This window comes from Leptodactylus fuscus, chromosome 11 (assembly GCF_031893055.1).
Source record: "Leptodactylus fuscus isolate aLepFus1 chromosome 11, aLepFus1.hap2, whole genome shotgun sequence".
In the NCBI taxonomy this organism is placed as follows: Eukaryota; Metazoa; Chordata; class Amphibia; order Anura; family Leptodactylidae; genus Leptodactylus; species Leptodactylus fuscus.
In genome coordinates this window covers 13,682,856-13,707,987 of record NC_134275.1, presented here as the reverse complement: position 1 = coordinate 13,707,987, position 25,132 = coordinate 13,682,856, and the positions used below count along the sequence as shown (strand labels likewise).

The 25,132-nt window shown below is 44.8% G+C and overlaps 1 protein-coding gene across 1 annotated transcript; it reads left to right on the top strand.

Moving 5' to 3' along the window:
• The first annotated feature begins 206 nt into the window (after positions 1–206).
• Positions 207–24,723, top strand: LOC142184768 (G-protein coupled receptor 143-like). Its single transcript, XM_075259831.1, has 9 exons — positions 207–423; positions 1,021–1,112; positions 3,264–3,358; positions 3,922–4,020; positions 16,564–16,673; positions 17,776–17,884; positions 17,983–18,094; positions 23,288–23,519; positions 24,632–24,723. The coding sequence occupies exons 1-9, from the start codon at positions 207–209 to the stop codon at positions 24,721–24,723; spliced, it is 1,158 nt and encodes a 385-aa protein (XP_075115932.1).
• The last annotated feature ends 409 nt before the right edge of the window (positions 24,724–25,132 follow it).

The following is a 25,132-nucleotide window of genomic DNA, read 5'->3' as shown; positions in this document are numbered from 1 at the left end:
GGCCAAGTGGGCTCTGAGACTCTGCCCCTGTGCACGAGGCCTTACACATTGTATGTAGGCCTTACTTGCTTGTTAACACCTAACTAGTCATTAGGGCATCATGTGGTGAAATCCCTGGCCTGTGGTTTGTCAATAGGCTATGATAGAGTTAACAACACCATTTAGGTAAAACTTTCCACGCCCTTTTTCATGTGTTGGTATGGACCATGGCATCCTTGCGGCTACCCCGGCTTTGCTGTCCAGAGAGGGATCCTGGGACTGACTTAGTGCTTGGTTCGGAGCGATATCACGCAATATGTGGAGCCAGTGCTTTCCTGGGACTGATAAGTTTGGCCATTTGCTACAAATGCTGTAATCGAAGACAGAGCCGAGCAATAAGTATGGGTTGGAGAATTCTTCTGGCCAGCACCTTCGTTACTTCAGGTGTGAATAGGAAAGAGTGGAGTGGCTTGTGTTTGCATGCGGCCTAGAGCATCCATATTATGGCTATAATTTGTACTTTGTAGGGCTGAGGCCTGGTTCACATCATTGTTCAGGTTTGCGTTCGGGAAATTGGCTTGGGGCCCACCCTATACACATTAAAAAGCGCTTACCTGGGAAACCCGCAGACCCCATAGACTATGAAGGGGCCCGTGTGGTTTCGACTCAGTGTCCGCACGAAAAATGTGGAGAAAAAAGTGGTGCTTGCTGGACTTATCTCTCCACATGTTTCAGGTGGACACCGAGCAGAAACCACACGGACCCCATTATAGTATATAGGGTCCACATCTTTCCTGAAGGTAACCGCTTTTTAATGCGTATAGGTTCCATTCGGGGGACTCCAACCAGTTCAATAGAGGCCGATGGGCAAATCAATAGATTGGAAAAAGTTGATCATAGTCACATGACCTCACATGGAATATTCAGTGGTGCCATTAGAAAGTAAAATTTGACCCAAATAAAATAAGCGCTTGCACGGCTATGGTGACAAATCAAACGGTCTGGTCCTGGAAGACTGATGCAAATATGTTTGTCTTTCAGGGCTGCTCCTGCATTCAACGCTGTGCCTCATGGCTCCGGATTTCCTGTCCAGCCAGTCTTGGTTCTCTCACTTCTCCTGCGTTTTCATCTCAGTGAGTCCTTTTCAGTCTAATATTGGCTACAAGTAGTTTTGTTTAAAGTGGACCTTTCCCGTCCTCATAGATGTGCAGTGTTATATACCACTAGAAAGCAGACCATGCACTGAATTCAAAGCACACATATCCATACCAATAGAGCATGAAAGCATCGGGACATCGCACCACCCTTAGACTAGATTCATATGATGACAGGACAGTGTATTGCAGGGACTCCAGGCATCATAGATAACTATACAGCATGTGACTCAGGGTGGTACAGTCACAAATCTGTTAGAGTATAATCCTCTATTTTGTATTTATCGTACATTTTGTGTATTATACACTTTCTACCAATAAGTATTTGGACACCCATGCACAAAGATATCTGCGCTCGTGATGTATGTCACATAGGAAACCGCATTGGCATAAGTCGCATGCAGGGTGCCACAAAGTGCAGAGCTGTCCGATTTCGAAAAAGGGGTAATTGTGGGGTACCACAGAAATGGTCGATCCTTGAGGGACATAGCAAGCGAACTGAATTACCCAAAATCGACAGTGGCCTATGTGATTACGAAGTGGAAGGTGAACGATGATTGTCGGGATGTGCCCCGAATCGGCAGATCCCCGAAACTGGGAGATCAAGACCAACGAGTGCTGGCCAGAGAAACCGCACCCAACCGATGGCTCCCATACACCAGGAGTCTCATCAGGCATCCGGGAGTATTGTGTCCATCAATCCCATCTATAAGGAAGCGTCTGCTGGGGTCTACCAACTATTGGATAGGAAGAAATGGTGTTTTTCTATTCTACCAAAGGGGTCCACATACATATTGGTAGTCAGTGTATATTAGTATGTTACTCTGTGTGGTGCGCCATCTGGGCTATTAAGACAGTGCTAAGGAATGTGGACAATATATCATATATATAGATCCATATCCTCCGTATTATGAAGGCTGCATTCCATTCGTCCTCCTTGGTACCTAGCGTCTTATCTTTTTGTGTGATCTATTATAGTATGTCGGATGTGAGCTTTGTGTGTTATTCATTTAGCATCCCTCTTTGTCTAATAAGAGAGCTCGCCCCTTCTCCTGGAAGCTATAATGAGATGTAGCTCCTATTATGTTTTAGCGTTAATACACCATCTTGTATCCCTTGACTCCATTTGGTGTTTTGTCCTCCATCTTGTTTCCACTAACAGCCATGTTTGAACAGCCTTGAAACAATCTCCAAGGTTTCCGATAGTATTTTCTGGGCGCTTGGCCATGTTTCTGGGAGCTTGGCCACAGTGTCCTTTGATGCTGCTTGTTACCATGAAGGTCACAGTATGGAGATAAAAGTTAGGTCTCATTAAAAATGGGTTCCAAGGCCACCTGAGCTACTATGGTCAGATGCTAAGATGGCGGATACCAGAAACAAACGCAATGTTCACGTGCGAAGTCATGTAGAAGGCGCATTCAGTCTTTTACCAGTTGTATTGTATGCTTGATATGATGTAGTGTGTGTGTAAGCTGGCGTAAAGCCATTATCTTCCTATAACTAGACCCTGACACTTCTCAATAAACAGAATTCATTCTACACACAACACGCGCGCATGTGTCTTCTCCAAGCTCGTATTGATTACCTGATTAGAAACTTAACATGTCAAGGTCCCTTGATATCCCCAACAATGCCTTGGCCGGTTTCCCCACGGAGAGGTAGAAGGCAGACACAGGCGGTCACCTTTACAAACCCATTCAAGTAAATGGGTTTTAAAACTGACCGCCGGGTTTCTGTCTCCTGTCAAGACGGAAACCTGGTATAAGGAGCAAACCAGAGAACGAGCGATGGTGTGAAAGCCTCCTGACATGACAATTGGAGGGTGTGGGATTAGTGAGTGACAACTGGCAGCCATTAGTGATTTCCCATATAAAAGCCAAAAGTAACTAAAGGTGCTAAATAGAATCTCAGCCTCTCTGGTGCAGGAAGACGCCCGGGGTAATACGATGTTCTCCGCTAGTATACTGGTATGTCATGTTTGCATTGACAACCGCACACTTTACATCAGTGGTCCCCAAACTTATTTTTCTCGTAGAGCACTCTCAAAATTTCACTGGTTTCGGTGGACCCCCCCTTTTTCTGCAGTTCTCGCTTTCTGACCGTAACGTTTTGTCTATTGTGAACCTACAGACATGGATTCATTTTTTCTGTGCTGTGTTATTCTGGGCGTTTTTCTGTTACTCTTTGGAGATCGATCAACTCTTCAAACCAAACCCTTCAGAAAGGTAAGAGAGGTTATGGTAAGAACTGAGTTATCACAGATGTCATTCTTGTGCTAGAGACAACGCCAACCTGTCCTCTAACCAACGTGTGTGTGTGTGTATATGTGTATATATGTGTGTATATATATATATATATATATATATATATATATATATATATATATATATATATATATATATATATATAATTTGGGCACTGCTATTGGAAGCCTGGACATAAATACACATCATAAGGTTGCAGTGACTCGTCCAGTGTCAGATATGGATGTGAGAACTCAAGGACAGCATGTCGCCACTAGGGGACAGATTTCATTGGTATCTTACTCATGTTGGTTTAAAGGGGTTATCAACTATCTACAATTAGATGTTTGGAGTTCTGACAGCTGTGACCCCTGCAGATCCCCAATATCGAGGCAGCAAGGCTCTTGTCACGCCGCTCAGTTGGCAATTTTAATAAATTCCCCCCCCCCTTCCCCATTGACCATCAATAACTAAATGTTTGCGGTTGGGCCTTGTCAACATTTGTAACCTTTCTGTTTTTTTATTATTCTTTCTCTTTTCTTCAGGTTTGGCTTACTGTACTCAATTTTGTGCTGGGGGGGTTCGAGCCTGATCTGTCTACATGGACTTCTTATGTTAGTGGTTCCTTCTAAGTTTCAAAACAGGTACCGGGTTACCATTACTGTGTTCTACGTCTTAGTCTATAATTTGAAGTACTTGCAGAAATTGACTTTATTATTATCTTTTTATGTGTATTTTAACTTTTTTTTTTTTTTTGGTTCTGACGCTTACTTTTGTAAGTAAGGGCTCTAAACTCGAAAAGTGTATTCTTGTGAGTTCTGCACTTGTGTAATGTTCACCATTCTATAAACTAAAGAGGTTAGCGCTGTAAGGAATTGGTCAAGTATTGCCTTCCCTGTTCCCTAACTCTCTCACATAGCTTAGACATGGCAGTGAAATAATCCCTATGTACTGGCTGTGTTTTCTGTGTCTCAATGATTCCATAGGTGACTACACCAGTAGATGGCAGTAAATGAAAGCAAGGAGAAACCAGCAAGACGTTTGCTAAGAGAGAAAATTGCAACAATTGTAGAGAAAGAAAATAGAAATTTCAGTATTGGAAAAATAGTAATGTACGAGTAAGGTCTGCATTCGGTATTCTGCTTGGGAATCCCCCAAATGGAAACCTATACGCATTAAAAAGCGGTTAGCTAAGGAACTACACGGACAACATGGACGATAATTGGGTCCGTGTAAATTCTGCACGAATCATGCAGAGAGATCAGTACTGTAAGCACCACTGTTCTCTCTGCATGTTTTGTGCGGAAACCACACGGACCCCGTTATAGTCTATGGTGTCCGTATGTTTTCCCAGGTAACTGCTTTTTAATGCATATAGGTTTCCATTCAGAGGGTCCCCAAGCGGATTCCTCAAACGGAATACCGAACGCAGATGTGAACCAGGCCTAACGATCTATGTTCTAGGGCCTATGCTACAATATAACTTAGGCCAGAGTGTGCAGGCCAAGGCTCTTCCAATGGGGAGGTCTGATTCTCCATTCCACTCTGAAGATTATAGCGCAGGTCCTAACCTTGCTCTGTATTAGCAGAATGGAGAACAGCAGAAACCTATTGGACCTGCTTTATTATCTGTGTTCTTGATATGATTCAGAGAATAGTGATCTGCTGAAAACCTCATGTGAGACACAATGTCACACTTGTATTCTACTGATTTTTTTCCCCTATGAAAACTACATCCAAAATTACATTACAAAGTGGTTTTATTAGTGATAACTATAGCCAATGGGCATAATATTTAGGCTTAAAACATATAGTTCTGCCCTTTACCTCGCCAAACAAGACTATTTCACCGCCCTCATCTATTCTCTCTCCCCAGCAACCCTAAAAGGCTTTTTGAAACATTTCACTCCTTACTCACAGCCAAGGTGCAGACGCCATTCACAGTCCTTAGTGCTGATGACCTGGCCACTTATTTCCATGATAAAATTGGTAAGATCCTTCAGGAAATAACTGTCCAATCCCCCAGTAGCATTGATTCCCACACCTACCATAGTACGAACCCCCTCACCAACCGCACTTCAGACTGTCCATTCTCATCTTTTGAACCCGTTAAAGAAGAGGAAGTCTCCCAACTACTTTCTTCATCTCTCCCTACAACCTGCAGCAGTGACCCCTTCCCTTCACACCTTCTCCAATCTCTGTAGCCTGCTGTCACTACTTACCTTACTAAAATATTTAACCTCTCTCTCTCTTCTGGAATCTTTCCATCCTCCTTCAAGCATACTGTTATAACCCCGATATTGGGGGAAAAAAACCTCCCTGGACCCGTCCTGTGCTGCTAACTATCGACCTGTCTCTAACCTCCCCTTCATCTCCAAAATCTTGGAATGCCTGGTCTATTCTCGTTTATATTCTCGGCTCATACAGCTTTATGTTTGTGTAATGACAGTCACCTCTATTACAGAATTGTCTGACCCCTGTATAAGCAATACCGCCCCTGCTACCTCTTGTCACCCCCTCTATCTCATAGATTGTAAGCTCTTGCGAGCAGGGCCCTCAGTCCCATTGTGTGAAATGACTTTCTTCGTAATGTATCTTTCTGTCTGTATTTAAACCCTACAAATTGTACAGTGCTGCGGAATATGTTGGCGCTATATAAATATAATATAAGGTAGAACTGAAGAATCGAAGTCTGCTTGATCTGGACAGGGTGGTGTTCTTCTCATTGGTGATCTATAGTATCAGTTTCATGGAATAGATTCTTCTGTCGTAGTAAATATTCTCACATTGTTAGAATTCTTCCGTTGAGGAAACCGTACCTTGCTTATTCATGATGATCTCACTACTGCATTGTCGCAATTAGAGATGAGCGAACAGTGTTCTATCGAACACATGTTCGATCGGATATTAGGCTGTTCGGCATGTTCGAATCGAATCGAACACCACGTGGTAAAGTGCGCCAAAATTCGATTCCCCTCCCACCTTCCCTGGCGCCTTTTTTGCACCAATAACAGCGCAGGGGAGGTGGGACAGGAACTACGACACCGGGGGCATTGAAAAAAATTGGAAAAAGTCATTGGCTGCCGAAATCAGGTGACCTCCATTTTAGACGAATAGTGGATTTCAAATCCGGGTCATATGAGAATGTGAACTTTGTGACTATGAGACAGGGATAGCTGTACAGGCAGGGATAGCTAGGGATAACCTTTATTTAGGGGGGAATGTTATTAAAAATAACTTTTTGGGGCTCTATCGGGTGTGTAATTGTGATTTTTGTGAGATAAACTTTTTCCCATAGGGATGCATTGGCCAGCGCTGATTGGCCGAATTCCGTACTCTGGCCAATCAGTGCTGGCCAATGCATTCTATTAGCTTGATGAAGCAGAGTGTGCACAAGGGTTCAAGCGCACCCTCGGCTCTGATGTAGCAGAGCCGAGGCTGCACAAGGGTTCAAGCGCACCCTCGGCTCTGATGTAGGAGAGCCGAGGGTGCACTTGAACCCTTGTGCACCCTCAGCTCTGCTACATCAGAGCCGAGGGTGCGCTTGAACCCTTGTGCACACTCTGCTTCATCAAGCTAATAGAATGCATTAGCCAGCGCTGATTGGCCAATGTATTCTATTAGCCTGATGAAGTAGAGCTGAATGTGTGTGCTAAGCACACACATTCAGCTCTACTTCATCGGGCTAATAGAATGCATTGGCCAGCGCTGATTGGCCAGAGTACGGAATTCGGCCAATCAGCGCTGGCTCTGCTGGAGGAGGCGGAGTCTAAGATCGCTCCACACCAGTCTCCATTCAGGTCCGACCTTAGACTCCGCCTCCTCCGGCAGAGCCAGCGCTGATTGGCCGAAGGCTGGCCAATGCATTCCTATGCGAATGCAGACTTAGCAGTGCTGAGTCAGTTTTGCTCAACTACACATCTGATGCACACTCGGCACTGCTACATCAGATGTAGCAATCTGATGTAGCAGAGCCGAGGGTGCACTAGAACCCCTGTGCAAACTCAGTTCACGCTAATAGAATGCATTGGCCAGCGCTGATTGGCCAATGCATTCTATTAGCCCGATGAAGTAGAGCTGAATGTGTGTGCTAAGCACACACATTCAGCACTGCTTCATCACGCCAATACAATGCATTAGCCAGTGCTGATTGGCCAGAGTACGGAATTCGGCCAATCAGCGCTGGCTCTGCTGGAGGAGGCGGAGTCTAAGGTCGGACCTGAATGGAGACTGGTGTGGAGCGATCTTAGACTCCGCCTCCTCCAGCAGAGCCAGCGCTGATTGGTCGAGTTCCGTACTCTGGCCAATCAGCGCTGGCCAATGCATTCTATTAGCCCGATGAAGTAGAGCTGAATGTGTGTGCTTAGCACACACATTCAGCTCTACTTCATCAGGCTAATAGAATACATTGGCCAATCAGCGCTGGCCAATGCATTCTATTAGCTTGATGAAGCAGAGTGTGCACAAGGGTTCAAGCGCACCCTCGGCTCTGATGTAGCAGAGCTGAGGGTGCACAAGGGTTCAAGTGCACCCTCGGCTCTCCTACATCAGAGCCGAGGGTGCGCTTGAACCCTTGTGCAGCCTCAGCTCTGCTACATCAGAGCCGAGGGTGCGCTTGAACCCTTGTGCACACTCTGCTTCATCAAGCTAATAGAATGCATTGGCCAGCGCTGATTGGCCAGAGTACGGAATTCGGCCAATCAGCGCTGGCTCTGCTGGAGGAGGCGGAGTCTAAGATCGCTCCACACCAGTCTCCATTCAGGTCCGACCTTAGACTCCGCCTCCTCCAGCAGAGCCAGCGCTGATTGGCCGAATTCCGTACTCTGGCCAATCAGCACTGGCTAATGCATTGTATTGGCGTGATGAAGCAGTGCTGAATGTGTGTGCTTAGCACACACATTCAGCTCTACTTCATCGGGCTAATAGAATGCATTGGCCAATCAGCGCTGGCCAATGCATTCTATTAGCGTGAACTGAGTTTGCACAGGGGTTCTAGTGCACCCTCGGCTCTGCTACATCAGATTGCTACATCTGATGTAGCAGTGCCGAGTGTGCATCAGATGTGTAGTTGAGCAAAACTGACTCAGCACTGCTAAGTCTGCATTCGCATAGGAATGCATTGGCCAGCCTTCGGCCAATCAGCGCTGGCTCTGCCGGAGGAGGCGGAGTCTAAGGTCGGACCTGAATGGAGACTGGTGTGGAGCTATCTTAGACTCCGCCTCCTCCAGCAGAGCCAGCGCTGATTGGTCGAGTTCCGTACTCTGGCCAATCAGCACTGGCCAATGCATTTCTATGGGGAAAAGTTAGCTTGCGAAAATCGCAAACTGACAGGGATTTCCATGAAATAAAGTGACTTTTATGCCCCCAGACATGCTTCCCCTGCTGTCCCAGTGTCATTCCAGGGTGTTGGTATCATTTCCTGGGGTGTCATAGTGGACTTGGTGACCCTCCAGACACGAATTTGGGTTTCCCCCTTAACGAGTTTATGTTCCCCATAGACTATAATGGGGTTCGAAACCCATTCGAACACTCGAACAGTGAGCGGCTGTTCGAATCGAATTTCGAACCTCGAACATTTTAGTGTTCGCTCATCTCTAGTCGCAATTCATTTTCATTAGAAGCCGCTGGAGGAAATGTCATAGAGATTGTAACTGTGATGTAGTGTTATTGTGTCCAAATGATAAGATAATGTGAGCGTAAATGAAATAAGATCTGTGTAAATTCTTGTTTATTGCGTTGCTTATTGTGTCTGACTGTGCTGGAAATATTGTAGTAATTTTTTGTGTATGCTGACTTCCTTCAGACATCAGCCAAAAACCAAGTTTTCAACAATCTGCTTATTTCCTTTTTTCTTTTTTTTTTCCTTCTGTCAAATATAAGGATATCTAATATATACACAGATAATATGGCAAATATGTATATGTAAAATATGCTGCAATACGATACCTCGCCCAAAGACATCATATAAGGCCTCGTTCACATCTGCGTTGGTATTCCGTTCGGAGGAGTCTGCATGGGGACCCCCCCCTCCCCCCGGAATGGAATAGTGAACACCACTGCAAGCAGTGTGCAGTGAAAGCACACGGACCCCATAGCACGGACCCCATAGACTATATATATATATATATATATATATATATATATATATATATATATATATATATATATATATATATAGTCTATGGGGTCCGTGTGCTTGCCGCCACATTTCCGCAGGGAACATGCGGACAAGAAAGTAGTTCACAATCTGCTTTCCTGCCTGCATGATTCGTGCGGGCTGTGCGTGGCAAGCACATGGACCCCATTATAGTCTACGGGGTCCGTGTGCACACCACTTGCAGTTGCGTTCGGTATTCTGTTCCAGAGGTCCTCATGCAGAATCCCTGAACGGAATACCGAACGCAGATGTGAACGAGGGGTAACTCAATAAACCAGGAATAACAGCTATACTAAGTCAAAATGCAGGATTGGCAAGAATTATATAAAATAATAATAAAAAAATACTATCTTAGTTTTTTTGCAGCGGATTTTGATGCAAAATCTGCCTCAAAATCTGCCTGCTAAAATGGTAGCCGCTCGCTTCTTTTTTCTGCTAGCTAGTACCTAACTAGTTCTGCTTGTTAGGCCTAATCTGGAGTGGAATGCCGCGACGGGATGTCAGAGCACTGCATCGGCATTCAGTCACGGCTAGCCACGCGGTATATTCACAAGCGGAATCCATTTTCTGCCGTGTGAACTTACCCTTAGTGGTTTTATCTTCACAAATCTATCAAATCTAATTCCTGCAAAACAAGGCCAAACTGAATAATCTGTGGCTGTAGGATTAAAACTGACTATAAACAATAGATTTGGGCGGGATTGATGGGCAATCTAATGTACGTAGTGGCCTCCCAATTCTGAGTTAAGGATGAGGCAATTAAATTCTGAAGAAATGACCAGTGTCAGACAGGCCCAAAGCAAGGTATTTTGGGGCTTGAATCAGTTTAGGGAAACTGCACCCCCTAACTCTCCTCCCTTTTATCTGCCCTCACACTGAGTGTTGCTCACTATGGCACCTGTCACACAATGTAATGCCCAGTATGCCACCCAGCACCATGTAATACCCTTATGGGCACCACACAATATAATGCTCCCTTATTCCCCCTCACACAGTATAATACTCTCCCTCTCCCAGACAGCGAGCAGCAAGCTTAGTTATCAATAGGTCCCTGGTTCTTTCCGGCTTCAGGCACCCCATGCAGATGTGCTATACACCAATACTGTGGGGGAGAAAAGGATCGGATTCTAAGAGTAGTAAGTAATGAAAACTATGTGCACTGCTCACTTCCTTTTCCCTATCAATAGAAGTGAATAGTGTGCCAGTCGCATAAGTGCACCAGCGCTTCATTCACAGGGAGGCCTTAGGAAGAGTGAAAGCAGTCTAAGAGATAAAACCAGTGCTTAAATTGGGTCAGAATGCGCCAGAACTTCATTCCGACATAATTTCAAAATATCTTTCAGCATTCCGGTATAAATAAGTGTCGAATGAGGAGCATAAAAAAGTTACTTGCCTCTCCTGGCTCCTGAACGCTTCAGGCCTACTTGGTGACATCCCAGATGTCACATGGGCCAGGGTTTGGTCGCAACACAAGCCCATGCTCATGTGATGACCCCTACATCATTAAAGATGGCCGACATCTGCAGAAAGTGCGGCAGAGCCAGGAAGAGGTAAGTAACTGTGTTTATTATGTTTGTATTCTCCCCTGGGTCTGATAAGACCTCACAGTATAATAATTGTTCATGGGTGTCCACAATGGGGCATAATACTGTGTGCAGGGGCCACTATGGGGCATAATACTGTGTGCAGGGGCCACTATGGGGCATAATACTGTGCAGGGGCCACTATGGGGCATAATACTGTGTGCAGGGGCCACTATGGGGGATAATACTGTGTGCAGGGGCCACTATGGGACATAATACTGTGTGCAGGGGCCACTATGGGGCATAATACTGTGCAGGGGCCACTATGGGGCATAATACTGTGTGCAGGGGCCACTATGGGGGATAATACTGTGTGCAGGGGCCACTATGGGACATAATACTGTGTGCAGGCGACACTATGGGACATAATACTGTGTGCAGGCGACACTATGGGACATAATACTGTGTGCAGGGGCCACTATGGGGGATAATACTGTGTGCAGGGGCCACTATGGGGGATAATACTGTGTGCAGGGGCCACTATGGGACATAATACTGTGTGCAGGGGCCACTATGGGACATAATACTGTGCAGGGGCCACTATGGGGCATAATACTGTGTGCAGGGGCCACTATGTGGGATAATACTGTGTGCAGGCGACACTATGGGACATAATACTGTGTGCAGGCGACACTATGGGACATAATACTGTGTGCAGGCGACACTATGGGACATAATACTGTGTGCAGGGGCCACTATGGGGGATAATACTGTGTGCAGGGGCCACTATGGGGGATAATACTGTGTGCAGGGGCCACTATGGGACATGATACTGTGTGCAGGGGCCACTATGGCTCATTGTACAAGCGGAGATGCTGCACTTAGTTGGGATCCTCATGAATAAATATGTTTTTCTCTTCATTTTCTGGTTACTAAAGTTAGTTCTGTGGGTAGAATGTCTGGAATTGAATTGTAGCAAACAAGATGGTGGAATGTGTCTGACGTGCAGGGGGGGTATCACAATGTGACTTGCAAAGTGTAAGTGAGGAATCTAGAAGACATTTGGTGTGTTTTGCTATTACCACGTAAGATCCCCAGCGCTTCTGAATTCTTCAGTATTGTCCCTGTCACACAGTAGAGCTCGCCCTTCTTCATTGGCTGTGTCCAGTATAACTATGGCGCACTGGTCTCTGCATGGGTGTATAGGTGGCGTCCTAATCATATCATGGTATTGTCTGTATCTGTCTTCTATTCTAATGTGTGTGGCTTAATTGTTTGGTGTCCTGGGGTGACACTGCCATAAAAGTCTTTGTCTTCTCTCCACTTCTGCTGTGATAATGTCACCATAGTCCTTGTCCTTATTACTAGGCTGTGTTTGGTTGTGATACTATACAAGTGATCCCTAACAATCCCTTAACAAACACGAATAGGGGAGGGGAAGGGGTGTTCCGACTTTTTATTTATTTTAATACTGCTGCTTAAGGGGGCCATAAACCTAAATTATTACCCACCTCTGTCCTGGCTTCTGTTTCTAGCAGCAGCAGATCCCGTCTTCTGTATATAAGTTTGTGTATTTACAAATTTGTGGACGGGGGTCAGGTAATGGTTGTCCACTGTGTAGCAAAAATTGATTTTATTGGTGCGCCCTTGCACTTTGAAGTTGGTTGTGCGCTATCTACAGCAGGAGTCGGCTGTATATTACAGATATCGCTCTGCCTCAGGGGCCGGGACCAGAGTGAATTCCAGTCCTGTTCATTTAACATAAATGATGTGACTGTCAGTAGCGGCTGAGAGTTATAAGTGGTTAGAGAGATGTCGGGGTTCCTTTACTCACACACCCCATCATCCTCTCTGCAGCCCTGGTACTGATGGGCGATTGGGGCACCAGATTCTTCCAGGCTTTGTCTGAGGTCCATACAATGCAGGTTGTAATGTTATTTTGCATGGTACTTTGCAGCATTTGTCACACCTGCCTAAAACTTTTGTAAAGTAGGAATGCTTTTAGAAATAGGTTATCAATTAACAAAATTAATGAGTGGGCGAAAGAGAAATCTAAATCCCATCTTCTCGACACACTTGTACACAGGTATGGTCACACGGCGGAAAAGGTGTGGCTTCTTCAGGCGGCTAGCCGCGATGGGATGCCGACAATGCATCAGCATCTCCTCGCGGCATCCCGCTCCTGATTAGGCCCGGATGAATGCAGGCGGATTCCGTGTCAAAATCTGCCTGCAAAAAATTAAAATGGTCAGAGTTTTTGGGTGCAGTAGTTGCTGGGGAAGGGGAGGGGGTGTTTTGGTTGTCTGTCTGCCCCTTCCCTGAGCTTGAAGGTTTTTTCCCCCCACTTGGAACTCGGCCTGGTCTGCCTCAGCCATAGCCATTTTTTTTTTCCTTGCTTGACTCGAGTATAAGCAGAGGGGGGCTTTTTCAGCACAAAAACTGTACTGAAAAATTCGGCTTGTACTCGAGTATATACGTCTATCTCATCATGTTATCCCAGACAGACTGACTGATACTGAGTTCAGGGCTCTGTGGGGACCATATCATCACTTCCATCTCCTCCAAAGGGCGGTCACCCTAAATATTGATGTGATATACAATTGTATGTGCACATTGTGAATGGGGTACCTGGTCTACGTCGATGGAGGATCTATATCAGGGGTAGGGAACCTTCGACTCTCCAGCTGTTGCAAAACTACAACTCCCAATATACACACTTGCTCTGCTGTTCTTGGAAGTGAATGGAGCATGCTGGGAGTTGTAGTTTCACAGTAGCTGGAGGGCCGCAGGTTCCTACCCCTGATCTATATAGTAGTAAAATTCAGAATTGGATGTACAAACTACTTTACAGCTAAAAGTTCCTAAGTGTTTGTCCCTGTAATCCCCCAATGTCAGCACTTAGTAGGTGTGATGTTCTATTAGTAAATGGTGTTTATTCTTCTCTTCATTGCTGCCGGCCTCTCAAACACTTAAGGAGTGCAGAGAAGGGCTTGGCCTTTAAACATATCACATTTTGTCTTCCCCTATTTGTCTTATCTTTTCAAGGTGAGGCCTAGGAAACCCCTTTCTGTATTCGGCATGCCAAACAACAATCCAGATTTTGGGGATCCCTTCTGTATACTTGCTTTGAAATCTTGCTATTTCCTAGTATTTGCTCCAGTTCTTCTTCCAGACGTCCCTTTTATCTGCTGGTTATTGTTGACCCCTCATTGTGTAGTATATTGGAATTTACCTTCTATTTGCCCACGTTTGTTTTCTACTTATCTTCGTTCTTTTTTTTACATTGTTTTAGTTAATTTTTTGCTATTTACCCTTCTGAATTCCTGTAACCTTGTGAGTTTATTAGAAACTTTATCTTAATCTGTCAAATTTTGGCTTTCATTTGCTAAGAATTAACCTTGTCAATGGGGCAATTCTAGACAATGAGAACTTAGACCAGACAGTCTTAAGGTTGGCCGATGTATCGCAGTGATGATAAATCTGGATTATCTTTAGACTGTCTTGGTGGACGTCAACTAGTATTGAAAAGTGTTAAAATTGTGGCGCATGGAAGAGCTTCTTAAATGCCTTCTTTTATGGCCTACACCATCCCTTTTTCGATAAGCTTACAGTGACTTGCAAACATGGTCATACCCTTTGAACTTTTTCACATTTTCTCACCTTACAACCACAAACTTAAATGTATGTTATTGAGATTTGAAGTAGCCGATAATTGTTAAATGGAAGGAAAATGATCCATGGGTTTTCAAAATTGTAATCAATTATAAATCTGAAAAGTTTGACGTGGAAAAGTATTCAGCCCCCTGTACTGATACCCCTAAATAAAATCCAGTGCACACCATTGCCTTCAGAAGTTACTTAAATAGTTATTAGAATCCGGCTGTGTGTAATGTAGTCTCAGTATAAATCCACCTGTTCTGTGCAGGCCTCAGTGATTTGTTAGAGAACATTGGTGAATAAACAGCATCATGAAGACCAAGGAACTCACCAGACAGGTCAGAGATAAAGTTGTGAAGAAGTTTAAAGCAGGGTTAGGTTATAGAAATATATCCCAAGCTTTGAGCATCCCAAGGAGCACTGTGTAATCCATCATCCAAAAATGGAAAAAGTATTCTACAACTGCAAACCTACCAAGACATGGCCGTCCACCTACATTGACAGATCGAGCAAGGAGAGCACTGGTCAGAGAAGCAGCCAAGAGAGCACTGGTCATTCTGGAGGAGCTGAAGAAATCCACAACTCAGGTGGGAGAATCTGTCCACAGGAGAACTATAAGTCGTGCACTCCACAAATCTGGCCTTTATGGAAGAGCGGCAAGAAGGAACCATTGTTGTAGAAAGACCTAAGAAGTGTAGTTTGCCACAAGACATATAATGGACACAGCAAACATGTGGAAGAAGGTGCTCTGGTCAGATAAGATCAAAGTTGAACTTTTTGGCCTAAATGTGTGGTGGAAAACTACACCTTCTCATCCCCCTGAACACCCCATCCCCACTGTCACACATAGGGGGCAGCATCATGCTGGGGGGAGGCTTTTCTTCAGTAGGGACAGGGAAGCTGGTCAGAGTTTAGGGGAAGATGGATGGAGCTAAATACAGGGCAATCCTGGAAGAAAACCTGTTGGCGATGCAAAAGACTTGAGACTGGGAAGGAGATTCATCTTCTAGCAAGACAATGACCCTAAACATACAGCCAGAGCTACAGAGGAATGGTTTAGATCAAGGAATATTCATGTGTTAGAATGGCCCAGTCACAGTGCAGACCAAAATCCTATTGAGCATCTGTAATTTGCTGTTCACAGACGTCTCCATCCAATCTGACTGAGCTGGAGCTACTGTATTGTGCAAAGAAGAATGGGCAAAAGCACAGCCTGTAGACGTGCAAAGCTGCTAGAGACCAAGCCCAAAAGAATTGCAGCTGGACTGGCAGTGAAAGGCGGCTCTACGGAGTATTAATATAGGGGGGCTGAAGACTTTTGCACATTACGCATTTCAGATTTTTATTTGATTAAACCTTGTATCACTTTCCTTCCACATCACATCTATCGGTTACTTTGTGTTGGTTATCACTTCACCTCAATAAAATACATTTAAGTTTGTGGTTGTAAGGTGACAAAATGTGAAAACGCTCAGGGGTGTGAATACTTCTGCAAGTCACTGTAAATAATAGTGTAACACAAAGTCCACCAAGATTGTGATGGAAAAAAAAAGGTTTGTTTTGGAAACCTGGGATCTGTCGGGTTTCTGGCTGAAAAGGGTGCGGTGTTTGCAGCGCTCTTCTCTCCGTATCTTTCAAGCGGGATGGGGAAGGGAATCCCGAAGCGGAGACCGGACGCAGATGTTAACCTAGCCTTAGTTATAGAAGACAATGGATCAAAGTGCCCTCTATAGACTGCATTGATGTTGGCGCAGCGCATATGCACTCAGATACTATTAGTGATTTCTATATAGAGTGTGACAGGAATGATATATTGAATAACTGACTTACATCTTACTATCTTCCCTCAGATGTGACTCCATGCATGGCCTGGTTCAGATCCATGATGTACTCCTATACATTCCTTTATTAATGGCGCTGCTCGGAAGCCCGTACTTCCTCAGGAGAGCTATTGTGGGCGGTATGAAGCGTTTACGATATTATAACCTTCACTATAGGTGTGCTTGTTGGAACTTTTGCTTTTCACATAGCAAAAGTGGTTATCCACCTTTGTAATACTGATAGCCTATCCTTAGGCTAGGCCTACAAGACTAGATCTTTAGGGGTCTGACAACCGACACCCCCGCAGATCAGCACAACTGTACAATGAGGCAGCGCTGCAGTACCTAAAGCCATAGTTACATTTTGATTGGCCAGTGAGCTGCAGGGGATCTTTAGGGGTCCCGACTGTTAGAACCCTGCAGATCTAATGGTCTAACCAAAGATAGGCCATCAGAGTTACAGAGGTGGATTACCCTATTGGCGATGCTAGTAGCTGTTGGGAGTCTATCACCAGCCAAACCCATTGTAGGGAATACATTTACTTGGCTGTATGGAGTAAACTGCATAATTTAGTTACAGCATACTTCTAGTTATAAACTGCTTTTTTATAAATGAATAGTACAAGTTAATATAAGAAAATTTTCAATATATCTTATTAAAGAAATATGTTTTCTTCTCAGGCGGTTACTTTCTCCATATTAGTCCATGAAGAGGGTAAGGGGATAGAAAAGACTCTCAAATAATTGCTGCTGTTACGCTCTGCTATATTGTAGATAGGAGGCTTCTAGTGCACAGAATGAAGCAATAAATCAATGAACCAACCAGCAGAAGGCTCCTACTCTATCCCCCTCCCTTCTCTATAGAGCTGTGTGTGGGGCTGAATACAGAGATGGATATAATGTAACCAGCAGTGAGATTGAAGATGAGGAGCAGGAGAACCGCTTCATAAGTAGTGAAGGAGGCAGAAATCCTTAATAAGATTACAAAGTTCCTTATATTCACCTGCACTATTAATTTATGAAAAAAGTTGAATGTACCGTATATATTTTACCCAATGGGGCTCTATATGAGGTATCTGTCAGAGACATCCATTTAACTTGCACGTTCCGGTGTATACATTTACTGAAGGACAAGAAGAAGATGCCGACTGAGTCCTATAGAGCCGCTTTGTATATTTGCTTGGATTGTGACATGGAAATTTGTAAAGGAATTAAAGATACGTTTTGTTTTGTGTCCGGTAGTGCCTGTCCTCCTTAAGATGCAGTCTGGGGTTTACACCTCCTGCGAGAGACATAAGAAACAAACCTTACTTAGAAGACTCTTCCAGATTTTTGGTACATTTATCGCCTGGTAAGTCCCATTCGTCTCATGGGGTTGTAAATGTAGTAAGAATCAGCCATGTTCTTGGTGTTTTATACTCTCTGTGTTATTCTTTCGGCCTCCCACAGCTGGCTTGGGAATGTGCTGGGTGACTTTTTGCTGCTTCTCGTTGAAGTATCCGATACGTCAGAGCCTCCTCGGCAGTTGCAGATGGCTGCATTCACAACTTTTGTCATGATGGTAAGAAAATATTTCTACACACCAATCCACATTCAGTAGTCTGGTTGCTCTGCTTATTTTGTTGACTTTGTGATTAAAAAAAAATTCTAAAAATTCTAATTATTGGGTTTTTTTTTTTCCTTTGTCAGATGTAAACCCATTGTACATAGGAGGGTCCTCTCTGCAACCTGTATCAATCACCATGTTACTAGACAGTATGTTAGGTTCTGCCATTGTGCAATGAATTCCAATGAAGTGGAGACTTTGTATAACACGTTCAATCCTTTTCAACCTTTAGTCAATTGAATACTCTACAAAGACATGATATTTAATGTTTTTAAAGGGATTCAATCATTTGAATCCAGTTTTTTTTTTTTTCTCACTAACACGTAGGAATGGTCTTAAGAAAGGCTATTCTTCTCCTACCTTTAGAAGTCTTCTCCGCGCCGCCGTTCCGTAGATATCCCGGTTTTATCGTAGTACTGGGGGTGTCCCCACTGCTACGAGAAAACTCTCCAGCGCCCGCCTCTGTCGTCTTCTGTCACACCTCCCCGAGATGTCTTCTTCCATCGGCTTCTTCTGGATTTAAAATTCACGCATGCGCAGTCGGCTCTGCGCATGCGTGAATTTTAAATCCTGAAGAACCAGGCAGACCCCATTAAAGCCTATGGGGGTCGCGGGTTTCCACGGGTAATCGCTTTTTTTTTTAAGCGGATTAGGTTTCCATTTGGGGGGGCCCCAAGTGGACCCTCCGGAATGAAAACCCAAATGCAGATGTGAACCTAGCCTGCATTGGAAACAGATAAGTGTCATAAAGGCTCCCCAAAAGGCTGTCGTCCTCAAGCAACAATAGGGCCAGGTACACCACTTTGTGAACAACTGCAAATAGTCCAACAGCTTAAGCACAATGTTCCTCAATGTACTATAGCAAGGAGTTTAGGGATTTCATCGTCTACAGTCTAGACAAATCTCTGCGAGTAAATGGCAAGGCTGAAAACTAACACTGATGTCCATAACCTTCGATCCCTCCTTAATAGTATAGCGGGTGTTGGGTATTTAAATATGGCGGCCACTCCGGAGCTGAGTGGCCATCATAGCCGCCGGGCTTCTGCTGTATTATACAGCAGAGACCCAGTATCAGATGAAAAGTATATTTGTAAACCTAATGACTTTCCCTACACAGCAATGGTGTTAGTTCTATAGGGTATGCTTAGTTAATATAGTTGGACTCCCTTTAAAGTTAATTTCCACATTTTTATTCTGTCTTTTTAGGTCCAAAATCCTGAGATTAATTTTGTAACTGGGTTTCCCACAAGTGACACTTCTCTCCAATCCATAGGGTACGGCAGGGGTAGGTAACCTTCGGCACTCCAGCTGTTGCAAAACTACAACTCCCAGCATGCATACTCTCTCTGCGGTTGATGGAAGTGAATGGAGCATGTTGGGAGTTGTAGTTCCACAGCAGCTCAAGTGCTGAAGGTTGCCGACCCCTGGGGTAGGGGATAGGTATCTCCTTACTGGTGGTCCCATCACTCATCACCATGTCTTCTCTTTTGAATGGAGTAGAGGTCTCACATGTCTGCTTTGACTCCATCCTCTAGGACAGTCTGCCAAAATAGCAGAGTACAGCATTTGGCTATTTCTGGCTGTCTCGCAGATGGTGAATTGAATAGACCTATGACCGCTGCTGCATTCAAAGTGGGGTCATGGGAATTTGACGACTAGAGTCTCCTGGAGTGGGACCCCCAGTGTGAAGACACTCAATCCCTATCGTGTTAATGGGAGAACCTGTCTAAGCTCCCTATAGGGGCGGCTGCAGACTACCACATCTTATTACGTATCTTCATTGTTCATATTTGTAAATGATATCCATGTGCTTGCACAGCAGGACCGTAAAGCTACGAGTGTTGTAGACTGTCAGCAGGTTTAATCTCTGGTTTTGTTATCTGATCAGTGTACACAGATAATAAAGAAGAGCTGTAATCTCCAAAGCAATTGATTGATCAAGTAGACCTAGCACTTACCATGAAGGTTACCATTGTAACTAGAGGCTTTGAAGAGCGGATCCGTCCACAGGGTGTGAACTCTCTATATCTAATATGTGTTCAGCGTTGTTAAGATATTACTGTCATATAATTGTGATAGATGATCTAAGATGTTTATTGTGTATGACTATATAGCTGTCACTATTGCCACCTGGAAAGCAGCTACAATAGAGATAATGATCATAAAACTGCTGTAACCATGGCTTTATACAGTATATAAAATCATATATTATAGGTTTCAGTAAAAAGGTTCCAGACATCATCTTCGTATAACCCTACTATGTTTGTAGAGACACCATGTGAACAATAGTAAAGTAGATAGAAGAAGAGCAGAAAGGAAGGGGGGGGGGATCTCCATTGTGATATAGTCAGATCAACCGTATATGCAAAGTACATAGACAGGGAATTAGTGTCTTTGACGGATACAGCAAGTATCCCAAGGTCCGATACCACCTGGCCACCAGATTTTCTAAAGAGCTAGTTTCCATCAGCTTGGCTAGGTCCAAATTAAAGGGTGGGGCTGTTTGCTTCCAGATTCTATAAGGGTACGTATACATGGCAGAATTTGCATTCCGTGTGTGAACACGGCTGCGCGGCTAGCCATGACGGGACACCGGTACATGGCACTGGCATTCCACTCCGGATTAGACCCGAAGGATGGGCCTAATCGGGAGGGAGCCGGACGCCGCGGCTGAGTCAGCCGCAGAATTCGCGGCAAACAAGGGTATGCCGCTTATTCTTTCCACTACTAGCTAGCGGAAAAAAAAAAGCGAGCGGCTCCCATTGAAGTCTGTGTCAAAATCCGCTCCTAAAAACTCCGTGTGAACATACCCTAAGAGTTTTGGCCACTTTGCAATCATAAAGAAACAGCCTGGAGGACTTCTTGCTCAGTTGTTTTGGAGGGGCATTCGGTAATCTATGAGGGTGTTCATTGGCATGTCCTGGTAAAATTGGTGTATGACCAAGCCACATGCTTGAGAAAGGTGTTACGAAGGGATATATGCATGAGCGTGCCAACTGACCTAGCACAGTGCCAGCAAACTGAGTAGCTAGGCGGATTAAGAGAGTGAAGAATCGGCATCGGGGAATTTGTATTGTGGTAAGTGGTACAGATAGAGGTCTGACTCGGTGACTCCTTATCACCTGCTGATGGCTTGGTCCTCCCAATGGCTTCCTCCTATTTTTTCACATGGGAATGTGTTCTCTAAATGGGAGGAGAGCATTTGGTAAATTTCCATTATTAAGGCTGGTGGACATACACCAATGGCTGGGCTCCATGGGTAAGGGGTGATCATATGACACCCAGAAGTAGAAGTAATGACATGGCCTACTTGGTACTAATGGAATTGATCAGTTTCCAACAGTAGAAGGATATTAGGTTGAAGCTTTAAAGAAGATTGTATCTACTAGGCAGAATAGACCCAATGATGACTTATTCTGGTCCATAGTAGATGTCAATTTCTCTGGGATAGTGGGGTTATACAGGAATAAGATAATGGAGTGATGTTCTGTCTAGTGATGCTCATGTTCATAACAGTGAGAAGGGAACTGGAGGGGGCGCACGACACCACAACAGGAAATTAGGCTGCATAGGTGCGAGGCACAATCTTAAAATTTTTACCAACTTGTCGAAGGCGTGCCGAGCGGCCCAGCAAAACACACTGGAAAGCTACATCCTCATAGTAGTGTATGATATGAGGAACCCAAAGGACCCTGATCCCTTCCTGACATTCTCACCAGTTTGGGGATTTTATGGCATCTGGAGTTCCAAATAAAAGTAAAAATGGCTGCCGGCAGGAACTGAAGCTTTGAAATAGAAATTTTAATTTGAAGTGTGGAAAAGTTTTATATAACCGTACAGATCGGAGGGTCATTTTGCTCTTCCATGTGTTGAAGCAAAGGTTTCTACCTTTGCATGGGTTTCCAGTTGTAGATTAGACACTGCAGGAAAGAAGATGGCAGGGTAGGTAATGGTAGGTGTAGCAGTAAGATGGACTCCGAAGTACTTAAAGGGAGTTTGTCACAAGAATGCAGCATATCAAGCCAGCAGATGGATAAGTTAGGGTCACCTGAATCAAATAAGGTTTCCCCCTTGTGAATCAGTGAATCCATTGCCAAGATTTTGCAGTTTTTGTCAATATCCAGATGAACTCTTTGGAGCAATGAGGACTATTCTTCTTATGTCTTTGGAGCAGCGGCAAAATTCTTGTTGCTTCAAAGAGGGGTTCCTTATAGCCAGAGATGGGCCGAGGTTTTGGGGTGGTCTAGGGTCTAATACATTACAAAAGAGATGAGACAGAGTGTCTGTCTGACTACCTCAGTCAGTCTCCTATAGCCCAGCCCTCTGGTCCCAGACGGTAGGGAACAAATCCAACTATAAGGGATGGCAAACAAGTTGGCATTCAAGAGCGATGAACCCCTAGCTGGAACAATCCTGGCACAGTTATTTGGCTTGAAAATAACTAATTTAGGACTGGAAGGTTGTAGGGGGTATAGGAGAATCTTCCTAAACAGAACAGGGGAAAGAGGTGGACGACTGGATCAGTCTGAAAGTTGACGGTCTTAGTGGTTATGGAGGTTACAGGTAGAAAGTGAAAGAACCATCACTAGCGGTGTTTATGGGCCATAGATCAAAAGGCATGGGCACAAATTCTGAAAGGTAATGCAATCCATTGAGTGTTAGCGGACCAAAATATCCATTGTTCTAGAAAATTCCATATTAAAGCTCCCTCCAACTATCCAAGGAGCAGGCGCAAGAGACTTTAGCTGAGGGCGGGACAGAGAAACTGGACAGGAGACGTCTGACTTGCATGAAAAATATATTACACAAAATAAGTGTAACAAACACGACCTTCCATGTAGTAGATGCAACTGTAACCCAATATATACTGGCCAAAGATATGGCTAAAGAACCCTTCTATAGCCCGCACATGGCGAATAGTGTCCTCTTGGTGTGTTCCAGGTACTGTATATTTCTGGAGGATTAGGGTACATGCCAATATTAAAGGCCAGGTATGGCTTGAGCATAGCCTTACCTACCATATTTGTTGCAGCTTTGTGTTCTTCTTTCAGGATTGATGTCTTTAATATTGAGCTGCTCACTGCCGCAGTGTTATGTGCTGTGTTGGTGGTATAAAGATAAACAACAATGGCGGTCTTTGTTTTTCAGGGTATTCTGAATCCCATGTTTTGTTGCGTACATTCCCTGGCTTTTTTTGGCTGGAGGAGTTCTGATGCCTATGTGACTCAGAGCAGTACTGTTACAGAAACACCTTCTGGGACCAGAGAGGATCCGGCGACAGAACAGCAAAAGCTTTTATCAAGGCCGCGGTCTATAAAGACCTCAGGGAAACCGCTCTTTCCGAACGTTGTACAGCTGATGGACTCCTGCTCCTCTGCAGGTAACCGTACAGGTAGTACTCGGCGGTCAGGCCTCCATTGTCTTATGACATGAAATGATTTATCCCCTATGCAGAACTCCTTTAGATTTTCCAAAACTCCTTCCATTGTATCTGCAGTGTACTGTATATTACATTGGAAAATGACTCCCCTTTGTGATGTTAAACCCAATGACAATTACTATGCCTGCTACCTTATGCCCATGCCCTGTTGGTGGTGGTAATAATAATAATAATTAATAAATATATTTACTAGCAATACCCGCAACTTCGTCTGCCCCCTCACGCCCTGCGCAACCCACCTGCAGCGTGGCCCCACCCCTCCTTGCCTTCCAGATGCCCTTCCACACCATCCCGTCCCTGGAACCCCCCTGCACCCCAGGCCCCCCACCCTTCTTTCCCCTCCTCTCCCTGCAGGACACCCGCCCCCGCGACCCCTCCCCGTGCCTCCAGCCCCACCGTGCGCCTAGTGTGCAGCTGTGGCCATGCGCGGCGCGCCACGTGTAGACGGCGGTTTGCCGAACTTTGTCCCAGCTCCTTCTATCCCTTCCCACCCCCGTGGCCCCAGCCAACTCACTGATCCATGCCACGCAACGGGCTCCACCGATGGCGGCATGTTCGGCACTCGGCTGCGCACACATGCAATGCCATTTTCTTCCTCTCACTCTGTGGCCGGCCTGAGCCTCTATAGCTCAGCCAACTGTAACGCGCGATCCAATCAGAGAACCGCGCAAGGGCCTGAGATGACGTCATCTCCGGTCCTTCAGCCTACACAGACTGTGATTTCGGTGCTCGCAGTCGGCAAGCCCGGCAATCTACATGGATGGTAAGGTGCCTATGTTCGAATGCGGATGTCATTCTAGGTATGTGTCAAATTTCAGTGTAATCCGTTCGGTCGTTTCGGCGTGATTGCGGAACAAACATACAAACATACAAACTTTCACATTTATAATATTAGTAGGATTTATTGGACTGTTTTGTTGCCTAAATTCTCGATTGGCCTAGTTAGTTCCATATGGTCTAAGTATTTACTGTAGATGGCTTCTATATACCTGTAGTATATATACTCTAGGTATCTTAATGTCAAAAATAATCTATTTCTACTTTTTCTTCAGATTTCACTTGTTCTCCTGTGGAAATAAATGCGGTACGGCTCCTCGGGGCCCAAGATTCTCCAGTCCTTGCTGAAGCTGGATCCAAGTTCTGATCACAGAACTTCAGAACCCACAAATAACAATTACCCATCTAACAGACTTGTAGCAGCAGGTATTTAAAGGGGTTGTCCAATTATAGACACTTATCCCCTTATCCACAGGCTAGGGGGCAAGTGTAACGTTGCTGGGGGTCCAAACACTGGAGGGGAATGGAGGACCACTCTGCCTCCTCAATGTGACTGAATTGCCAGCATGCTTGTACGATTGGCGCTCCATCTACTGCTATGGGGCTGCCGGCATAGGGGATTGGTGTTTTTAATGGGATAACCCCTCTAAGAACTATCTCCATGTGAGTGTCTGTAACACCAAAGTCAAGGTCCTATTACATATACTTATTATCTACCCAATTATCAGAAACCGTGATTCCCAATATCTGGTGCTTGTCCATGTGCCCCTGGCGGC